Source organism: Dreissena polymorpha, chromosome 2, assembly GCF_020536995.1.
Source record: "Dreissena polymorpha isolate Duluth1 chromosome 2, UMN_Dpol_1.0, whole genome shotgun sequence".
NCBI classification, from domain to species: Eukaryota; Metazoa; Mollusca; class Bivalvia; order Myida; family Dreissenidae; genus Dreissena; species Dreissena polymorpha.
The window spans coordinates 24576513-24595416 of NC_068356.1; the positions used below are offsets into that span (position 1 = coordinate 24576513).

At 35.6% G+C, this 18904-nt stretch overlaps 1 protein-coding gene across 5 annotated transcripts; it reads left to right on the forward strand.

Annotated features, from left to right (window-relative positions):
• Positions 1 to 124: 124 nt before the first annotated feature.
• LOC127866273 (uncharacterized) lies at positions 125 to 18393 on the forward strand. 5 transcript variants are annotated; one of them, XR_008042928.1, is made up of 8 exons: positions 125 to 399; positions 820 to 977; positions 1373 to 1517; positions 7381 to 7716; positions 10778 to 10865; positions 11504 to 11721; positions 12548 to 16044; positions 16513 to 18393. XR_008042928.1 is itself a non-coding variant. In XM_052406713.1 (7 exons), the coding sequence occupies exons 1-7, from the start codon at positions 300 to 302 to the stop codon at positions 12877 to 12879; spliced, it is 1377 nt and encodes a 458-aa protein (XP_052262673.1). In that variant the 5' UTR covers positions 125 to 299; the 3' UTR covers positions 12880 to 18393. The 5 variants fall into 5 exon arrangements, 1 of the variants encoding a protein (XP_052262673.1); XR_008042927.1 differs by having other exon boundaries at positions 12548 to 15628; positions 16081 to 18393; XR_008042929.1 differs by having other exon boundaries at positions 12548 to 15480; positions 16081 to 18393.
• The last annotated feature ends 511 nt before the right edge of the window (positions 18394 to 18904 follow it).

An 18904-nucleotide genomic window follows, 5' to 3' on the forward strand; every position in this document is an offset into this window, starting at 1 on the left:
AACCAAAGACCTAGAATAAATTCTAGGTCTTTGATTTAACTTATAAATATGACAAAATGTACCGGTACTTCATGTGCCGCCAAGGCGACCTAATTTTTGTGACCGTAATGATTTACGCATTGACCATTTTGACCTAATGTAGTGAGATCACATGATAAGAAAATGGCCGCTGTCGGATAGGTCCACTTACTTACGGATGTAATGTAACATTTTGGTTGAAAGGACTTCGGCTAGATTTACCGATCAGCCTGTTTTGAGATTATTATTTATAAAAAAAATGTATCACAGTTTACACGAACATGGAGGAATGTTTAATAACTGAACTAACGATGGGATATATTCAATTGTGCTCAATAGTGCTCCTGACAGTGACGTCAGTGTCTGTCTCTGCAATTTCAGGCAAGTACTGGCTGTTCTTAACAACATTTTAATTGTTTTTATGTTTAAGTAAGTAAAATCTGTTCTATGATAAATGGTTATCTTGGGGTGCATTTTTTCCAACTTTCATCTAATTTCTCCCCTTCAGTGTGAAACTAATTTTACAAATGATTATTTACATAGCAGGATCTACGTAAATGAAGTGTTTAATTGAACCCTGTACTTAGGGGGGGGGGGGGGGGATTGCATTACGAAAACCACATCCTGAATATGAGAACGTTTTTGTTCTTAAAAATGTTCATCTACATAAATTAGCAATCATCCACAGAATACTGAAAACATTGAATTATAGATTTTAACTATTGGGCATAGACTTAAGCATGAATTCACACGGTTACTAGTCTTTTTCTGCCTGTAAAGAAACTTCTGTTTTACGTACAGATGGCAACTTCACTTTGACTGTGAGTAGCTCTTCACCAGCCATCTTCGGATCTCTAATTCACTTTGAGGCAGTAGTGTTTGGATTCCAGAGCGAAGTTCCACATCATGATTCTCCATTCCGCCTTCAGTGGACTAGCAATGTATCTTTTGGCGATGTGGTAAGTACTTCTTATCTGCTTTTGTAGCTGGCATATCTTTTTAATTCTTTTTCATACAATGCCTGTCGGAAATGGCTTCAGTGTGTTTATTAAATATATTTTTCATACCCATAATATATTGCTATGTTAACAGTTAACAATGCAATATAATATGGGTATGAACATATATTTATAATGTAACCAAAATTGTGCAAACATGTTTAAAATATGCTGGTTTGATTCCTATCCCTGCCACATAACTTGTGTAGGCATTGTTATGAAATAAGAGCTAAACTAATTTGCAAAAAACATTTTAAACAAACAAAACACAGAATGAAAAAAATGTTATCAGTATATAAAGTTTGTTAAAATTAAAAATTGAAATTAAAACCTTATCTTATGTGTGTGTGTGAAAGGAAACTACATGGACCAATCAGAGTTCCAGCATTGTGAGGTGCTACAAGACCAAGGTTAATACGTATAGGATGACTGTTGAATTGTGGCAATACGTGTCTGACTTGAAGAAAATCGGATCCAACTACGTGGACTTTAATATCACAGGTATATGATTAATAATTTTTATATTTTTCGGAATATTCAATTTTCTGGTTTCTGGAAGGGAGGCATATAGTACTCATATTGTTCATCCTCTCTTTGGTCTATCCTTTCTTTCGCCAGTCTGGTCCGCATTTTGTGCAGAGGATAACTCAAACAGTATTTAAGATATTCAAATGAACTTTCATTAAATAATTGGGGACTTTGATGGGAACAGCAGTTTGGAAGTAACCTAACTCTAACTAAAGGATTTGCAGAGTTATTGCCTTTTAGACAGTTTACTTGAGCAAAACGTAACTTTATTGGTAATGAAGGTATTTTAATAAACCTTTACATTAATAGAAGACATTGTGAAGTCAAGTGCAGAATAGAAGAATTACGACTGTATTATTCAGTCAGTTTGTTTGTGTTATTGTCCTGTGAATATTTGTTCTATAGTTCTAACTTCTTCAACATAAATTAGGAAGTATTCAAGGGATTCAAATTAATCTTTTTATAATGATAAAGGACGTTAAGGTGCAGGGCATAGTACAAAAACTATTGAGGATTTACAGCTTTATAAAATTTCCCTTTAGTAAAAAGATTTGTGCTGAGCATAAGTTCTTTTGTATTTGAGGTCTTGACTCAAACTTTGCACATTGATTGAGGACATTGACAGTAAGTAAAGAGTTGAAACCAGACCTCTTTTGTCAGTATTGTTTTAGCTATTGATCTTTGCTTTATTTTTGTATAGTTTGTTGCTTGTGTGGATCATGACTTTGGAAGTATTAAAGGTGGTCGAATAAATCTTTATTTAATGATACAAGGCTGGAAGAAAAATTTCGGGTACACATACCATAACTCTGCATAATTCAGAGAGTTATGGCCCTTTGTTTATTTTTCATTGTGTTCAGCATAAATTCATAAGTACTGGAGGCAGTTTTATTAATTTTATTTCAGAGCATTACTCTGTAAGTATTGAAGGGAATCTTTAAAAAGATCATTTAAAATATCGTAACATTTTTAGCTCACCTGATTGCTCAGGTGAGCTTTTGTGACCGGTCTTTGTCCGTCGTATGTCGGTCCGTTAACATTTGCTCGTAAACACTCTAGAGGCCACATTTCTTGTCCCATCTTCATGAAACTTGGTCAGAAGCTTTGTCCCAATGAAATCTCGGCCGAGTTTGAAACTGGGTTGTGCCGGGTCAAAAACTAGGTCACTAGGTAAAAAAAAAAACAACCTAGTAAACACTGTAGAAGTCACATTTATGCCCTATCTTCATGTTACTTTGTCAAAATGTTTGTCTTAATGATATCTTGGTTGAGTTCAAAAGTGGTTCCGATCTGTTAAAAAACATGGCCGCCAGTGGGCGGGGCAGTTTTCCTTATTTGGCTATAGAGAAACCTTGTAAACACTCTAGAAGGCACAATTTTTGCCCAATCATCATGAAAGTTGGTCAAAACATTGGTTTTATTGATATCTCGGACGAGTTTGAAAATGGTCGGGACCGGTGAAAAAACATGGCCGCCAGTTGGTGGGGCATTTTTCTCTATATGTATATAGTGAAAACATGTGAACACAGTAGAAGTCACATTTTTGGCCCAATTTTCATGAAACTTGCTCAGAACATTTGTTTCCTTGATATGAGAGTTGAGTTCAAAAATGGTTCCGGTCAGTTGAATAACATGGCTGCTGGGAGGGGGGCAGTTCTCTCATTATGCCCCCCCCCCCTTTCGAAGAAGAGGGGGTATATTGTTTTGCTCATGTCAGTCCGTCCGTCCACCAGATGGTTTCCGGATGATAACTCAAGAACACTTATGCCTAGGATCATGAAACTTCATAGATACATTGATCACGACTCGCAGATGACCCCTATTGATTTTCAGGTCACTAGATCAAAGGTCAAGGTCACGGTGACCCAAAGCAGTAAAATGGTTTCCGGATGATAACTCAAGAACGCTTATGCCTCGGATCATGAAACTTCATAGATACATTGGTAATGACTCGCAGATAACCCCTATTGATTTTCAGGTCACTAGGTCAAAGGTGAAGGTCACGATGACCCGAAATAGTAAAATGGACTCCGGATGATAACTCGTGAACACTCAGGCCTAGGATCATGAAACTTCATAGGTACATTGATCATAACTCGTAGATGACCCCTATTGATTTTCAGGTCACTAGGTCAAAGGTCATGGTCAGGATGACCCGAAATAGTAAAATGGTTTCCGGATGATAACTAAAAAACGCTTAGGTCTAGGATCATGAAACTTGATAGGTACATTGATCATAACTCGAAGATGACCCCTATTGGTTTTCAGGTCACTAGGTCAAAGGTCAAGGTCATGGTGACCCGAAATAGTAAAATGGTTTCCAGATGATAACTCAAGAACGCTTATGCCTAGGATCATGAAACTTCATAGGTACATTGATCATGACTCGAAGATGACCCCTATTAATTTTCAGGTCACTAGGTCAAAGGTCAAGGTCACAGTGACCTGAAACAGTAAAATGGTTTCTGGATGACAACTCAAGAACGCTTATGCCTAGGATCATGAAACTTCATAGGTACAATGATCATGACTCGCAGATGACCCCTATTTTGATTATCAGGTCAAAGGTCAAGGTCACAGTGCCAAAAAACATATTCACACAATGGCTGTCAAGGTCACAGTGACTCAACGTAGAAAAATGGTTTTCGGATGATAACTCAAGAATGCTTACGCCTAGGATCATGAAACTTCATAGGTACATTGATCATGACTCGCAGATAAAATAATGATGAAAATTGACCAGGATGTTTGTCTGGACAATATGTAGGTCAAGTTTGACATTTGTTAAAGATTGAATGAACCAACTCCTCTTAGGTGAGCAAATTAGGGCCATCTTGGCCCTCTTGTTTCAGTATTACAGAGGTATTTTCTAAGTTAATTGTCTGTTCTTCTTTCACTAAATAAATAAAGCTTGTTGCATTTTCTAAGATCAAGATTACACTTTTTCCTTAAAACAATACCGGTATTTGTATGCATTTGTCACTGTTTTTATGCCCCTGGTAGGGTGGCATATAGCAGTTGAACTGTCTGTCAGTCAGTATGTGTGTATGTCAGTCTGTCTGTCCGTCCAAAAAAAAACTTTAACGTTAAACCATAACTTTTGCATTATTGAAGATAAAAACTTGATATTTGGCATGCATGTGTATCTCATGAAGCTGCACATTTTGAGTGGTGGAAGTTCAAGGTCAAGGTCTTCCTTCAAGGTCAAAGGTCAAAAAAAATATTCAAAACGGCATTCTCATGAAGCTGCACATATTGCGTGGTGGAAGGTCAAGGTCATCCTTCAAGGTCAAAGGTCAAAAAAAAATTTTTTTCAAAGAGGCGCAATACGGGGCATTGTGTTTCTGACGAACACATCTCTTGTTTACATCTGTAATTGTGAAATGCCTTTGAAACTGTTTGATTAAAGTGATATTATGGGGATTTTAAGCTCATCTTTTTTTTTTTTTTTTTTTAATTATGAGCTATTGTCATCACCTTGGCGTCTGCGTCAGCGTTGGCGTCGGCGTCCGGTTAAGTTTTGCGTTTAGGTCCACTTTTCTCATTAGTATCAATGCTATTGCATTCAAACTTGGTACACTTTCTTGCTATTATGAGGGGACTGGGCAGGCAAAGTTAGATATTTCTGGCTTGCATTTTGACAGAATTATGTGCCCTTTTTATACTTAGAAAATTGAAAATTTTGGTTAAGTTTTTTTTAGGTCCATTTTATTCCTTAAGTATCAAAGCTTTTGCTTTCATACTTGCAACACTTACTTACTAGCATAAGGGGACTGTGCAGGCAAAGTTATGTATTTCTGACTGGCATTTTGACAGAATTATGTGCCCTTTTTATACTTAGAAAATTGAAAATTTGGTTAAGTTTTGTGTTTAGGTCCACTTTATTCCTAAAGTATCAAAGCTATTGCTTTCATACTTGCAACACTTACTAACTATCGTAAGGGGACTGTGCAGGCAAAGTTATGTAACTCTGACTGGCATTTTGACAGAATTATGGGCCCTTTATACTTGAAAATTTGGTTAAGTTTTGTGTTTTGGTCAACTTTACCCCTAAAGTATCATAGATATTGCTTTCATACTTGGAACACTCGCAAACTATCATAAGGGGACAGTAAAGGACAAGTTGCATAACTCTCCCGTTTTTTTTTTCCACTTTTTGGGAAGATAGCCCATGGCTTTGGAATTGGGAATTTTATCGGCATTTTCATGAAATTGGGAAAATAAATTAATTAGTCTTTTTTTTCCACACGAAAAGTCCACTGATTAGGGCAATACCAAATTTGATATAACTCTTTATAATCATTCAAATTAAAAGAACGAAATCATATAATACTTTATTAGATGTAAATGAATTAAAATTGAGATAAAATACGCATGAGACTTCTTTCTAAAAAAAAAAAAAACACATTTTTTTTTTTTTTGGAAATTGGGAATTTTTTGCCACATTTTGGGAAAAAAGTATACTTTTTGGTATTGGGAACATAGCCGAATATCAGCTATACAATCGGGCCAAAAAAAAACCTGACTCTGGTTGTCATTTATACGAAATTATGGCCCTTTGCTATTGCTTTCAAACTTCAAATACTTTCATGCTATCATGAGGGTACTGTACCTGGCAAGTTGAATTTTACCTTGACCTTTGAATGACCTTGACTCTCAAGGTCAAATTATTAAATTGTGCTCAAATTGCCATAACTTCTTTATTTATGATTAGATTTGATTGATACTTTGACAAAACAAATCTGACCTGACAAACCACAATAGACTCCACCCAAACCATCCCCCACGCCCCCCCCAACCCCCCCCCCCATACCCCCCCCCCCCCCCCCCCCCCCCCCCCCCCCCCCCCCCCCCCCCCCCCCCCCCCCCCCCCCCGATTTTTTTTTTTTAAGATCATCTAATAAATGACCACCACACCCTCACACTATACGCCCCGTCCACCGACCACCCCCCCCAAAAAATTACAAAAAATACAAACATGGTTTAAAAACACAAATATTTATTTTTATTATTTTATTTTTGAAATACCGTTCAACCATCCCACCCAAGAATCCCCCCCCCCCCCCCCCCCCCCCAAAAAAAAGGAAGATAATATAATAAATGACCACACCCCCCACACTATACACCCCTCTCCACTCCACCCCTCCCTCCTTTGTGATTGAAATTGAGATAGGTCCCTACACCTTTAAAAAGAAAAATAGATGAGCGGTCTGCACCCGCAAGGCCGTGCTCTTGTTTACTGTTGAATTGAGCTGAAAAGAATTAACAGGTCAAAAAAGTAAGTTAAAATGTGGTTACTGACCAATTATATGCAACTCATCTTGCTACCAGTTGTTTATAAAAATATATTTGATATTACATATTTATGTCACCCAACCAGTCCTGTAAGCCGAAATGATCAGTAAAACAAAATGGTGTCTTTGTGTCGTATAAACGACTCTGCACTAAAACTAAATTTAGGTTCACATCGTACATGCATGACCGGTTGTCAAACGAAAGTATGGTTGATATTCAAATGCATTATTTTACTTTTTCCAGGATATTGTTTTAGTATGTTGATGCTGCGTTAACAAATATAAGTGTATATGAAGTGAAAACACCAAAAATAAACAACGGTTGCGATGGACACCTATAAACTGTTAGATGCCCATAATACCACTTTAACAAATACTCTTTTTCCGATTATGTGTTGAATAAATCCTAATATGTGTAGAAAATGAAAATAAATCAAGTACATTTTAATTGTGTGAAATGATGTCTTGATCTCTTTTGGAGATGTTCATGACTTCTGGTTAAATTTGTATGATGACAAATTATTTTTTTATTATTTGTGTAGATTCACTGAATGGATATTTGAATGCAACACAGAATACAGGATTTAGAAAGAAAACAAAGCATGAACACATTTTCTCCACAAAAGAACCAGTTGAGCTGTTTGTAAATGTAACAGACAGTTTTAGAAGTCCCCCAACAATGATGTGTAATTGGTACATTGATGATAAATTATTAGAGACACACAATTGTTCGAAACTTGTTTGTGAGTTTAACAAAACTGAGAGACACACAATTAAAGCTGTTGCCATGGTGAACACAGATGGGTATGAAGACTGCAGTGGGAAACGCTATGAAAAGGACCCAAATGGAACTTTTTATATGACTGTTCACATGAAAGGTAACACTTTTTGCATTTTTAACCAGGTTTTCCGAAGGAAAAAACTGGTTATTAGATTGGCGAATGCGGGCGGGCTGGCTGGCTGGCTGGCGGGCTGGCGGAACAAGCTTGTCCGGGCCATAACTATGTCGTTCAATGTCAGATTTTAAAATCATTTGGCACATTTGTTCACCATCATTGGACGGTGTGTCGCGCGAAATAATTACGTCTATATCTCCAAGGTCAAGGTCACACTTTGAGTTCAAAGGTCAAAAATGGCCATAAATGAGCTTGTCCGAGCCATAACTATGTTGTTCATTGTCAGATTTTAAAATCATTTGGCACATTTGTTCACCATCATTGGACGGTGTGTCGCGCGAAATAATTACGTCGATATCTCCAAGGTCAAGGTCACACTTTGAGTTCAAAGGTAAAAAATAGCCATAAATGAGCTTGTCTGGGCTATAACTATGTCATTCATTTTGATATTTTAAAATCATTTGGCACATTTGTTCACCATCATGGGACGGTGTGTTGCACAAAAGAATCACGTCAATTTCTCCAATGTCAAGGTCGCCACGACTAAAAATAGATTTATTTTCAAACAAACTTACAAAGGGTGTTAATTTTGTTTGTTCATTTAAAAAGTTCAGTTTGAGTTGTCTCCCTTTATCAGATTTTTTTTCACAATGAAAACCTGGTTTTGTGACAATTTTGTCCCTTGTTCTATGTTAGATTTCAAGTTCATTATATTTAAGATAAAGCTGCTGATTTATTTAATTTCTTTAAAGGCATGACATTACTTCATGGTAATTTTCACGTTGCTTGTGTGTTGTTTAACAGCTGAGATGTTTTGTTCTAGAAAACATGATTTCTGTGTCTTGGCATGTTATCAGATTTTATCTATTGATATATTTATTGTTTGCAAAGATGAAACAGCAGTAACTGTTAAAAGGACTTGTTCAAAGATGTTCGTATTTTATAACAATATCATAATAATTTAAAATTATTATTAACAGAACATAAAAATTTGGAATAGTTTTTAAAAATTATTGTAACAAGATTAAAGACAAAGTATAAAATGTGCCAACTCTGAGGATCAAACCCGGGGCCTATAGAAGCAAAAGCTCACATGTTACCACTACACCATTCACATGTTACCACTACACCATTCACATGTTACCACTACACCATTCACATGTTACCACTACACCATTCACATGTTACCACTACACCATTCACATGTTACCACTACACCATTCACATGTTACCACTACACCATTCACATGTTACCACTACACCATTCACATGTTACCACTACACCATTCACATGTTACCACTACACCATTCACATGTTACCACTACACCATTCACATGTTACCACTACACCATTCACATGTTACCACTACACCATTCACATGTTACCACTACACCATTCACATGTTACCACTACACCATTCACATGTTACCACTACACCATTCACATGTTACCACTACACCATTCACATGTTACCACTACACCATTCACATGTTACCACTACACCATTCGGGCTTTGGAAATCTGAAATGCATCTAATAATACATCTCAGTAATACAGATTTTTGCTAAGGAGTATTATTTTGCTTAAATAGTGCACTTTAGCTTTTGAATTTATGACAATTGTTTTGAAAATTGTCAGTTTGCCAAACTGAACAAATCCCTTTAATGAACATAATTCAATCAACTTCATATCTTATCATTATTTGTTATCATATTGATGTGTTGGGTATTAATAATGATTATTTGACTCATTCTTCTCTTGATAACCTGACTTTAGTTTGTCAACTACTAACCTACTTGCATTTAAACAATTTCAAGGTTGATATAACAAAACAACTTTATCAGTTTATTGATAATCATGATAATACTGTTTGGTAGTGTATATCTGACCCTCAAGTCTGTGCCATACATCAGCCATTTTTACAATCACTTGCCAAAAAGTCATGAGCCAGCATGTTGTGCACATGACTAATAGAGGTCAAGGGCACACCTTAATGTCAATTTCAAAATATGGGGATCATACAGACAATCTGATTGTGTGGCCTGTAACTAAATCATTCAATCATAAATTAAACACAACAATTTGCAACCATGTGGTATTTATTTGTCGGTAATAACATGTTGGATGCAATGTTATTCTTAAAAGTTCAGTGCTCAAAGTATAGGCAAAAATTTAACTTCATCATTTAAATTGCAATTTAGAAATAACATGCCTATCTTGATCACCCTGTTCAGATAATGTAATGCATAATGCATACGCCTCAGTCTCAATGCTTGAGGTAACACTTATATTTGAATATTTATCAATGTAAATCTAACTGTGTGTACAAGTAAATTAAATAAAAAATAATTTTTTAAATAGTTTGCAAGTAAAATGCTAAATTTATTTAGGAATATCACTTTAAAAGTGAGACATGTATACATGTAATGCATTTTATTTAAGGGCAAGGGAATTAAAAAATGTTACCTAAATTACTGATGTTGCCTTCAAGCATTCATAAAGTGAATTAGTAGCTACTGGGCATTGTGATGAAATTAGGTTATTGATAAAGTATTCACCCATCAAGTCTGCTTCAACTTAACTGATAATACACGATGTAATATATTACTCTAATACCTAAGTATGTGTGGTTCCCTGTTTCATTTATTGTTTATGGCTTATAGATTGTTACGGTTGAAGCAGTATGTTTAAGTGTTTAATATTTCAAAAGTGTTAACATATCAGTTGTATATTACATTCACTCATTTAACTGGTTGAAAACACCAGTAGTAAGCTTCTTTTCAACCATTCCTAGCTGGTTACCCCAGTTTTATTCACTTGTGAGTATTGTTTTCTTTTGTCCTTTAGGCTGTTGATCACCTGCCAAAAAATAAAATTGTAGAGGTAATATGCTAATCTATATCTCCTGCAAGTGTTCCACATTGTTTTATATGTGAATTTAAACACATACCGTAGTCTAGATATCTGTTTTTAATCATGCCTGCTGAAGAAAACAAACATTCCATACTCAACAATTTTCTACATACGCACTTTGGTTTGCAGATCCTGTGGGTTACTTGTTTATGCTTGGCAATAAGACAGTTCAGCTGGGACAAGGTATCAACCTCACAGCCATCTGGCAGCAGGGAAGGTGGGTGACTCAGAATATATCAGTGTTACAAGTGTACTTGTGCAAATATTATTGTATTCTTCTCTTAACAATCTGTATTCACCTCATTAGAATCCATTAACAAAGAATCCTTCTGATAGTCATGTATATAAGCAAAAGTAAATAATAAATGTAACGTACTTATCAATAATCTTCGTTTAACCAAGGATTTCTGATTAAAAGGTAAAAAAGAGTAAAATCTTCCATTATTTTTAGCTCGGCTGTTTTCGGAGAAAACCTGAGGTATTGTCATAGCCAGCTCGTTGTGTCTTGTCCGTTTTCGTCCGGGTCGTGCTTAAACATTAACATTTTGTCTAGGTTTTGAACATTGGCTCTAAAATCAAAGTGCTTCAACCTACAACTTTGAAACTTCATATGAAGCTGCACCTTGATGAGTTCTACATGCCACACCCATTTTTGGGTCACTTGGTCAAAGATCAAGGTCACTGTGACCTCTAAAAAAAAATAAAAAATTCTGACAAGCTTTCATCTATTCAAAACTGCACCCGCAGCGGAGGGTTGCACCCGTTATGTGGTGCTCTTGTTTAATGATAATGATAATTATATCTATTGTGTGCTCAACATTAAAAATTGAACATCTGCCTGTTATTTAATTGCAGTCCTCCATTTAACTTCACCTGGCTACTGAAGGAAGAACATGGGGATAGGGTGCTGAACCATTTCAGTCACACTCTGACGAGCACCAGTTCTAATATTTCTCTAAGTGCTAGCATGCTGCCAGCGGTTGGTCGATATGATCTTATGGTTTATGTAGAAAATGATGTGAGCATGATCTCTTACCGACAACTACTACTAACAGTGCATAAAGAAAGAACAGGTACTTTACACTGGCTGTATTATAAGGTCTATTCTTCCTTGGTGAAGCAAACACTTATCCACATACCGGTAGTCCGGTACATCTGTTTGGATAGGTTTTTATTGAAAACATGTTTAGGCTTAGCCAGTCAGAAAGCCTGGAGTTCATAATGTGTTAATTGATTAAATTGTAATGTTTTGTTTTATATATAGTTTGGTTAAAGTTATGCCTTCATCATGATTTTTACTCACTTAAAAAAACATTAAAAACTACTGTGTTATGTCCTGAATTTAGACAAGCAAGTCTGCAATATAGTGCACCATTTTCTATTTAGATTCATCTAGTTTAAAGTTTGTCAGCAGGATCATCTGAATTCTCTTGCATTTTGTCTTATGTTTTCGTTGTCACAATTACTGACTGAATACTGCACCATATGCAGGTTTTCATGTCAGAATAATAAGTAAAGCATCATGTCCAGAGACAGCTGTTGTTATGCCAAGGGTTAATTGTGAATGTCTTACCCTTTTCATGCAAAAGTAGGTCTTTTGCCAAATGCCGCTAGCGTAATTCAAGACCAGCCTACACATTTGCAGTCTGCTAATGAGACTATTAAACTATGCGTACCTTAATGGCAAAAAGCGTAGCTCCTGACCAGACTGCCCAATTGCTGCATTTTGCATAAGAGGTATTAAGACCCATTTTCATGTGATGTGGCTCATATAAGATAGATAAATGATAAGCACACTCAATCATAAACATTTGTGTGGAAAAATAATATTCACACTTTCACCAATTCATTTCATAGTTAATTACTTGAATGCCTTCTGAGTGCATCATTAACTTTCAGACCCTGAGCACAGTCCGTACACCGTGGTGCTCTCAGTGATTGGTGGCTTGGTTACTATGACGATCATTGTTCTGGTGTTTGTGAAAGCGAGAGAGGTCCAAGAGAGACGCCGTCACATTGAGACTGCAGACTTTGACTTCCATCCTAACCTGCTAAGCTCCAGCTATGTGGCCGCCGGCACTTCAGGTGAGACTGTGTCTGAAAAGTGGACAACTCTTCTGGGTAGGCTGGCTGGACTGTGCAAGTCTGCAGAGGGCATGTCCAAGATGTCAACCAGTGGCTACAAGCCTCTGAGAAAGTATGGTACTATGGAGGGATCAATCAATGCATAATTCTGACTTGTGATTTAACTTGTATAATTATTTTTTTCTAGTTAAACATGTGTGTAATTTTGCCTGAAAGAACAAATCAAAATCTGTTTATTATTATTTAGTTTTATGTAAATACCGTTTTGCGTTTTGGTAAGTTATTCATATCTGAGATTGTATTTAACTCATATCAGGTATTTGGCCATGTTTCGTTTATGGTTAATTCTTTATATATATTTTTATCTCAACTGGGCACAATGTGCTGTTAGAGCTTTTGTGATAACCTTTTGTCCATCATCTGTCGTTCATGATGCGTAGTCAACAATAACCTTGTGAATCTTTAGAGGCCACATTTTGTGCAAAATCTTCATGAAACTTGGTCAGAACATTTGTCCCAATGATAATTGACCAAACTTGGTCATGTGGGGTAAAAAATAGGTCACTAGGTAAACTTAAAGAAAAAGCTTGTTGACACTCTAGAAATATTTATAACCCCAAATAATGAAACATGCACAGAACATTTGTAGTAATGATATTGAGTTTGAACATGGTTCTGGTCTATTATAAATCATGGCATCCAGGGGCAGGGCAGTTTTCCATATATGGTCGTATGAAAACCTTATGGAAATTCGACAAGTCTCATTTATTGCCCAATCTTCATGATGCTTGCTTAGAAATGTGTTCTTATGCAATCTCGGCAAATTTCAAAATTAGTTTTGGTCCATTGGAAGATACGGCTGCCAGTAGACATAGAAGTTTTCTTCATATGGCAATAGTTACACCTTGTGAACACTCTGCATAAAACATTTATTTCCCAATCATCATGGCGCTTGCTCAGGTGAGTGACCAATATCCTTTTGTTTAATATAATGCAGCTTGTTATGTTTTTGAGAAAAAAAAAGTTATGTTTCATGAAGAGTGTTTTGACAAACATAGTAAGTTATTAACAGCAAGGTATAGTAATATTGAAATCCAGTATATTTCAACTTGCACAACCCTTTAACGAGGTCCTCTGTTTTTCAGTTGCATAGCATTAACAATTTAGTTTCTTATGTGCTTGTGACATAAGATTATATTTGCTGGTTTTAATAATAACTTTGCAAAACAGTGATTGCTGTGGGTTATTTATACTTTGATTTCCACCTTAGCAGTATACATATATACATACATTTGAGACATCTATCTACACACATGTTTCTCACCTAATCTAAGTCATGTCTATATTCTCCAAGGCACTCGTAGATAAACAATCAACACATGTGACATTATGTTCTTGTATAGCTCACTTAGCTTAACTTAACCATGAACATGCAGGCAAAAAGTAACTAAACCTCCTGGTGGCAATGTTAATTGATGAAATGCAATTAATGTGTTCCCTATGAAAAAGAGTCACTGAACAACTATTAATGTAAAATACCAATCAAATCATGTGGTTGGTTGCGACTGCTAGTGAGATCATGATTGTAGTATACATTCTATTATTATTCTTTTGTGCACCTGAGAAAACTTTGCAGATGAAGAATCTTCTGTGTGATGAATAGCAATGATCTCTCATATCCTAGTGGCCATTTCATCTACTGGTATGTTTGCCGCACAGTTGCAAGTGTAAGATGTACTTTCTAATGTTATTTTGAAACTCAAATGTGGATGTTGCTTCTTCATATTTTTTACTGAAACTGGACATTAAATTGTTGCAAATGCAATTCCATTTAACATTGCAACAGCAACTGCAGTGCAAGCATATGTGAACCAGCTTTTATAATAAGTATTATCACACATTTGTTTACAGATTCTGCTAAAACATGAGTAATTAAAGTTGAAGTAAAGCACACTTCTTAAATATATTCTTTGAATATGACACATTTTGTGATTTCCTTTGCGTGTTAGTGTAGTTTTATGTTGACATATACAAGAATGTGCAATAGCAATTTGATGGATGAATTGTATGTAAAAGTTCACTTCTTATGAAGAGTGACTAGATTTGACATCTGTGATATTTCTTATTTGATTGTCAGAATCTTTGATCTAACATATATTTATGCCCCTTTCAAAGAAGAGGGGAGTATATTGTTTTGCTGGATGTCTGTCTGTCTGTCGGTAGACCAGTTGGTTTTTGAGCAATAACTCATAAACGAATTTGCTGATTTGCTTGATACTTCACATGCACATTAGGCTTGGACAGTTGATGACCCCTATTGAATTTGGTCTATAGGTCAAAGGTCACTGTCACAATAAGTGTCAAAATTGTTTCCGATCAATAACTCAAAAACTAAACAAATGACCAATTGGTTTGATACTTCACATGTGCATTGGCCTTGGACAGTAGATTACCCCTTTTTAGCTCACCTGTCACGAAGTGACATGGTGAGCTTCTATGACCGTGTGATGTCCGGCGTCCGTATGTGCGTGCATGTATGCTTGCGTCCTTCAACAATTTAATTGTGTAGACAGTAGAGGTTACAGTTTTCATCCAATCTTTATGAAATTTGGTCAGAATGTTTATCTTGCTGATATCTGGGTTGGGATTGTATTTGGGTCATCTGGAGTCAAAATCTAGGTCACTAGGTCAAAAACTAGGTCACATAATAGGTCAAATAATAGAAAAACCTTGTGTAGACAATAGAGGTCGCAGTTTTCATCCAATCTTTATGAAATTTGGTCAGAATGTTTATCTTGATGAAATCTGGGTTGGGGTTGTATTTGGGTCATCTGGAGTCAAAACTAGGTCAAACACTAGGTCAAATAATAGAAAAACCTTGTGTAGACAATAGAGGTCGCAGTTTTCATCCAATCTTTATGAAATTTGGTCAGAATGTTTATCTTGATGAAATCTGGGTTGGGGTTGTATTTGGGTCATCTGGAGTCAAAACTAGGTCAAACACTAGGTCAAATAATAGAAAAACTTTGTGTAGACAGTAGAGGTCACAGTTTACATCCAATCTTTATGAAATTTGGACTCAGAATGTTTGTCTTGATGAAATCTGGGTTGGGAATGTATTTGGGTCATCTGGGGTCAAAATCTAGGTCACTAGGTCAAATGGTAGAAAAACCTTGTGTAGACAGTAGAGGTCACAGTTTTCATCCAATCTTTATGAAATTTTGTCAGAATGTTTATCTTGATAAAATCTGGGTTGGGATTATATTGGGGTCATCTGGGGTCAAAAACTAGGTCATTAGGTACAAAACTAGGTCAAATAATAGAAAAACCTTGTGAAGACAATAGAGGTCGCAGTTTTCGTCCAATCTTTATGAAATTTGGTCAGAATGTTTATCTTGATAAAATCTGGGTTGGGATTGTATTTGGGTCTTCTGAGGTCAAAAACTAGGTCACTAGGTCAAATAATAGAAAAACCGTCAACAATTTGTTTGTGTAGACAGTAGAGGTCACAGTTTTCATCCAATCTTTTTGAAATTTGGTCAGAATGTTTATCTCTATGAAATCTGGGTTGGGATTGTATTTGGGTCATCTGGGGTCAAAAACTAGGTCACTAGGTCAAAAACTAGGTCACTAGGTCAAATAATAGAAAAACCTTGTATAGACAATAGAGGTCACAGTTTTCATCCAATCTTTATGAAATTTGGTCAGAATGTTTATCTTGATGAAATCTGGGTTGGTATTGTATTTGGGTCATCTGGGGTTAAAAACTAGGTCACTAGGTCAAATAATAGAAAAACCTTGTGTAGACAATAGAGGTCACAGTTTTCATCCAATCTTTATAAAATTTGATCAGAATGTTTATCTTGATAAAATCTGGGTTGGTATTGTATTTGGGTCACCTGGGGTCAAAAACTAGGTCACTAGGTCATATAATAGAAAAACCTTGTGTAGACAATAGAGGTCACAGTTTTCATCTAATCTTTTTGAAATTTGGTCAGAATGTTTATCTTGATGAAATCTGGGTTGGGATTGTATTTAGTTAGTCAGGTGAGCGATTCAGGGCCATCATGGCCATCTTGTTTGAAATTGGGGTCTCTAGGTCAAAGGTCAATGTCACTTTCTTTAGTTTCACAATAAGTGTGAAAAAATCGTTTCTGATCAATAACTTGTCAACAAATTGGTTGATAGGCTTGATACTTCCTATGTGCATTGGGCGTGGGCAGTAGATGACCCCTATTAAAATTCGGGTCAATAGGTCAACGTCATAATAAGTGTGAAAATCGTTTCTGATCAATAACTTTTTATCAAATCAACCAATTGGCTTGATACTTCCCATGTGCATTGGCCTTGGACAGTAGATGGCCCCTATGGAAATTAAGGTCACTAGGTCAAATGTCAAGGGCACTGTCACAGTAAGTGTGAAAAATCATTTGTGATCAATAACTAGTCAACTAATTGACCGATTGGCTGTATACTTTGCATGTGTGTTGGCCTTGGACAGTTAATGACCCCTATTGAAATTAGGGTCACTAGATCAAAGCGTAGTTTTTGGGGGCATATGTCTCTGAGAGCAGAGCTCTTGTTCAGTTACGTGTCCTAATGATCTACCGGTGTTTTGTACATTGTAGATATATTTTTTTATAGATTGTGTCCCAATAACTTCCAATTATTCTCATACACATAGTTTTAAAATCATGTCCCAAATATCTCTCATTATTATCGTACATTGTCGTTTGTTTTGACTATATTTTTTATACAGAGTCTTTTGTTCCTTCATGCAAAATGAATTTTGTCCACAAACAGATTCCACATGTACCAGAATGTGACCTGATTTTGCATATGTTTTGAATGCTTAAAGGGGCCTTTTCACAGATTTTGGCATTTTTTTAACTTATTCATTAAATGCTTTATATTGATAAATGTTAACATTGGATCGTAAAAGCTCCAGTAAAAAATCAAGAAAAAAAATTAAAAAAGGAAAAGAACATTGCCCGGAGCAGGTTTCGAACCAGTGACCCCTGGAGTCCTGCCAGAGTCCTGAAGTAAAAACGCTTTAGCCTACTGAGCTATTCCGCCGAGTACACATTCGTGACGTATTTTATACCTTATATAAGCAATCTTCGTAGTTTCACAAAATTTAACGACAAAAACAGAACTCTCCAAATTATTCAATCGTTTCGCGTTGCAACGCTTTATAATTTTTAGGTTTTAAAATCGTCAAAAGATGCATATAATGGCTATATTAGAGCATGGTTAATGTTCAGTATTACTGTTTCCTCACAAATATCATAACTAAAACGAAAACTTACGAATCTGAAACAACTTTTTTCAATTTTGTCAATTTACCAAAGCGTGAAAAGATCCCTTTAAGACTTACATTTATTGGTTATTGATATTTATTGTTCAAATCTGCATGATTCCAATGTTGTTGTTTTTTTAATTTATTGCTTATGAGATAAACATGTGGTATATTTGTATGTAATTTGATTTAAGCTGTTCAATGTTATTTTCATTATGAGATTAACATGTGGTATATTTTTATGTAATTTGATTTAAGCTGTTCAATGTTATTTTCATCTTTATGTAGATGTTCAGATATGCTGAACAAAAATCATGAACATAGGGATATTCTCATTTTTAAAATATAAGAAGTACATGTTTGTATATGTTCTTGCGTTGTTTATTTAAAATTTTCCTCTGGCATTGTCATGAAAAAGAGGGTTATTATGGCCATAAGCATAAACTTAAGTTCAGAAGGAAAGATAAATTCTTACATGAAAATGTAATTGCCTAAAAATAATGGGAGGTATACACATGGAGTCATGGACATACATGCCATAATTTTTTAGGTCCAAAGCGGGACATTCCATAAAAAATTGTCGGGACATTTGACCAAAAAGCAGGACACCTAAAACGATCTATCATTCCACGTTTACTATAGTCAGTATAGTACTAACAAAAACTCTTGATACTTTTATTCAAGACATAAAACATCTGATATGAAGCATGAAATCTTAAACATAACAATAACAGTTTTATTAAATAAGACAATAGCAAACAACGAAGATAATATTCATCTGTTTAAGAGTACAAAATCTAGAACATTACGACAACAATACTCATTATATTAATTTCAATGGCAAACATTAACGCAGGGGAGGCTATCCAGTT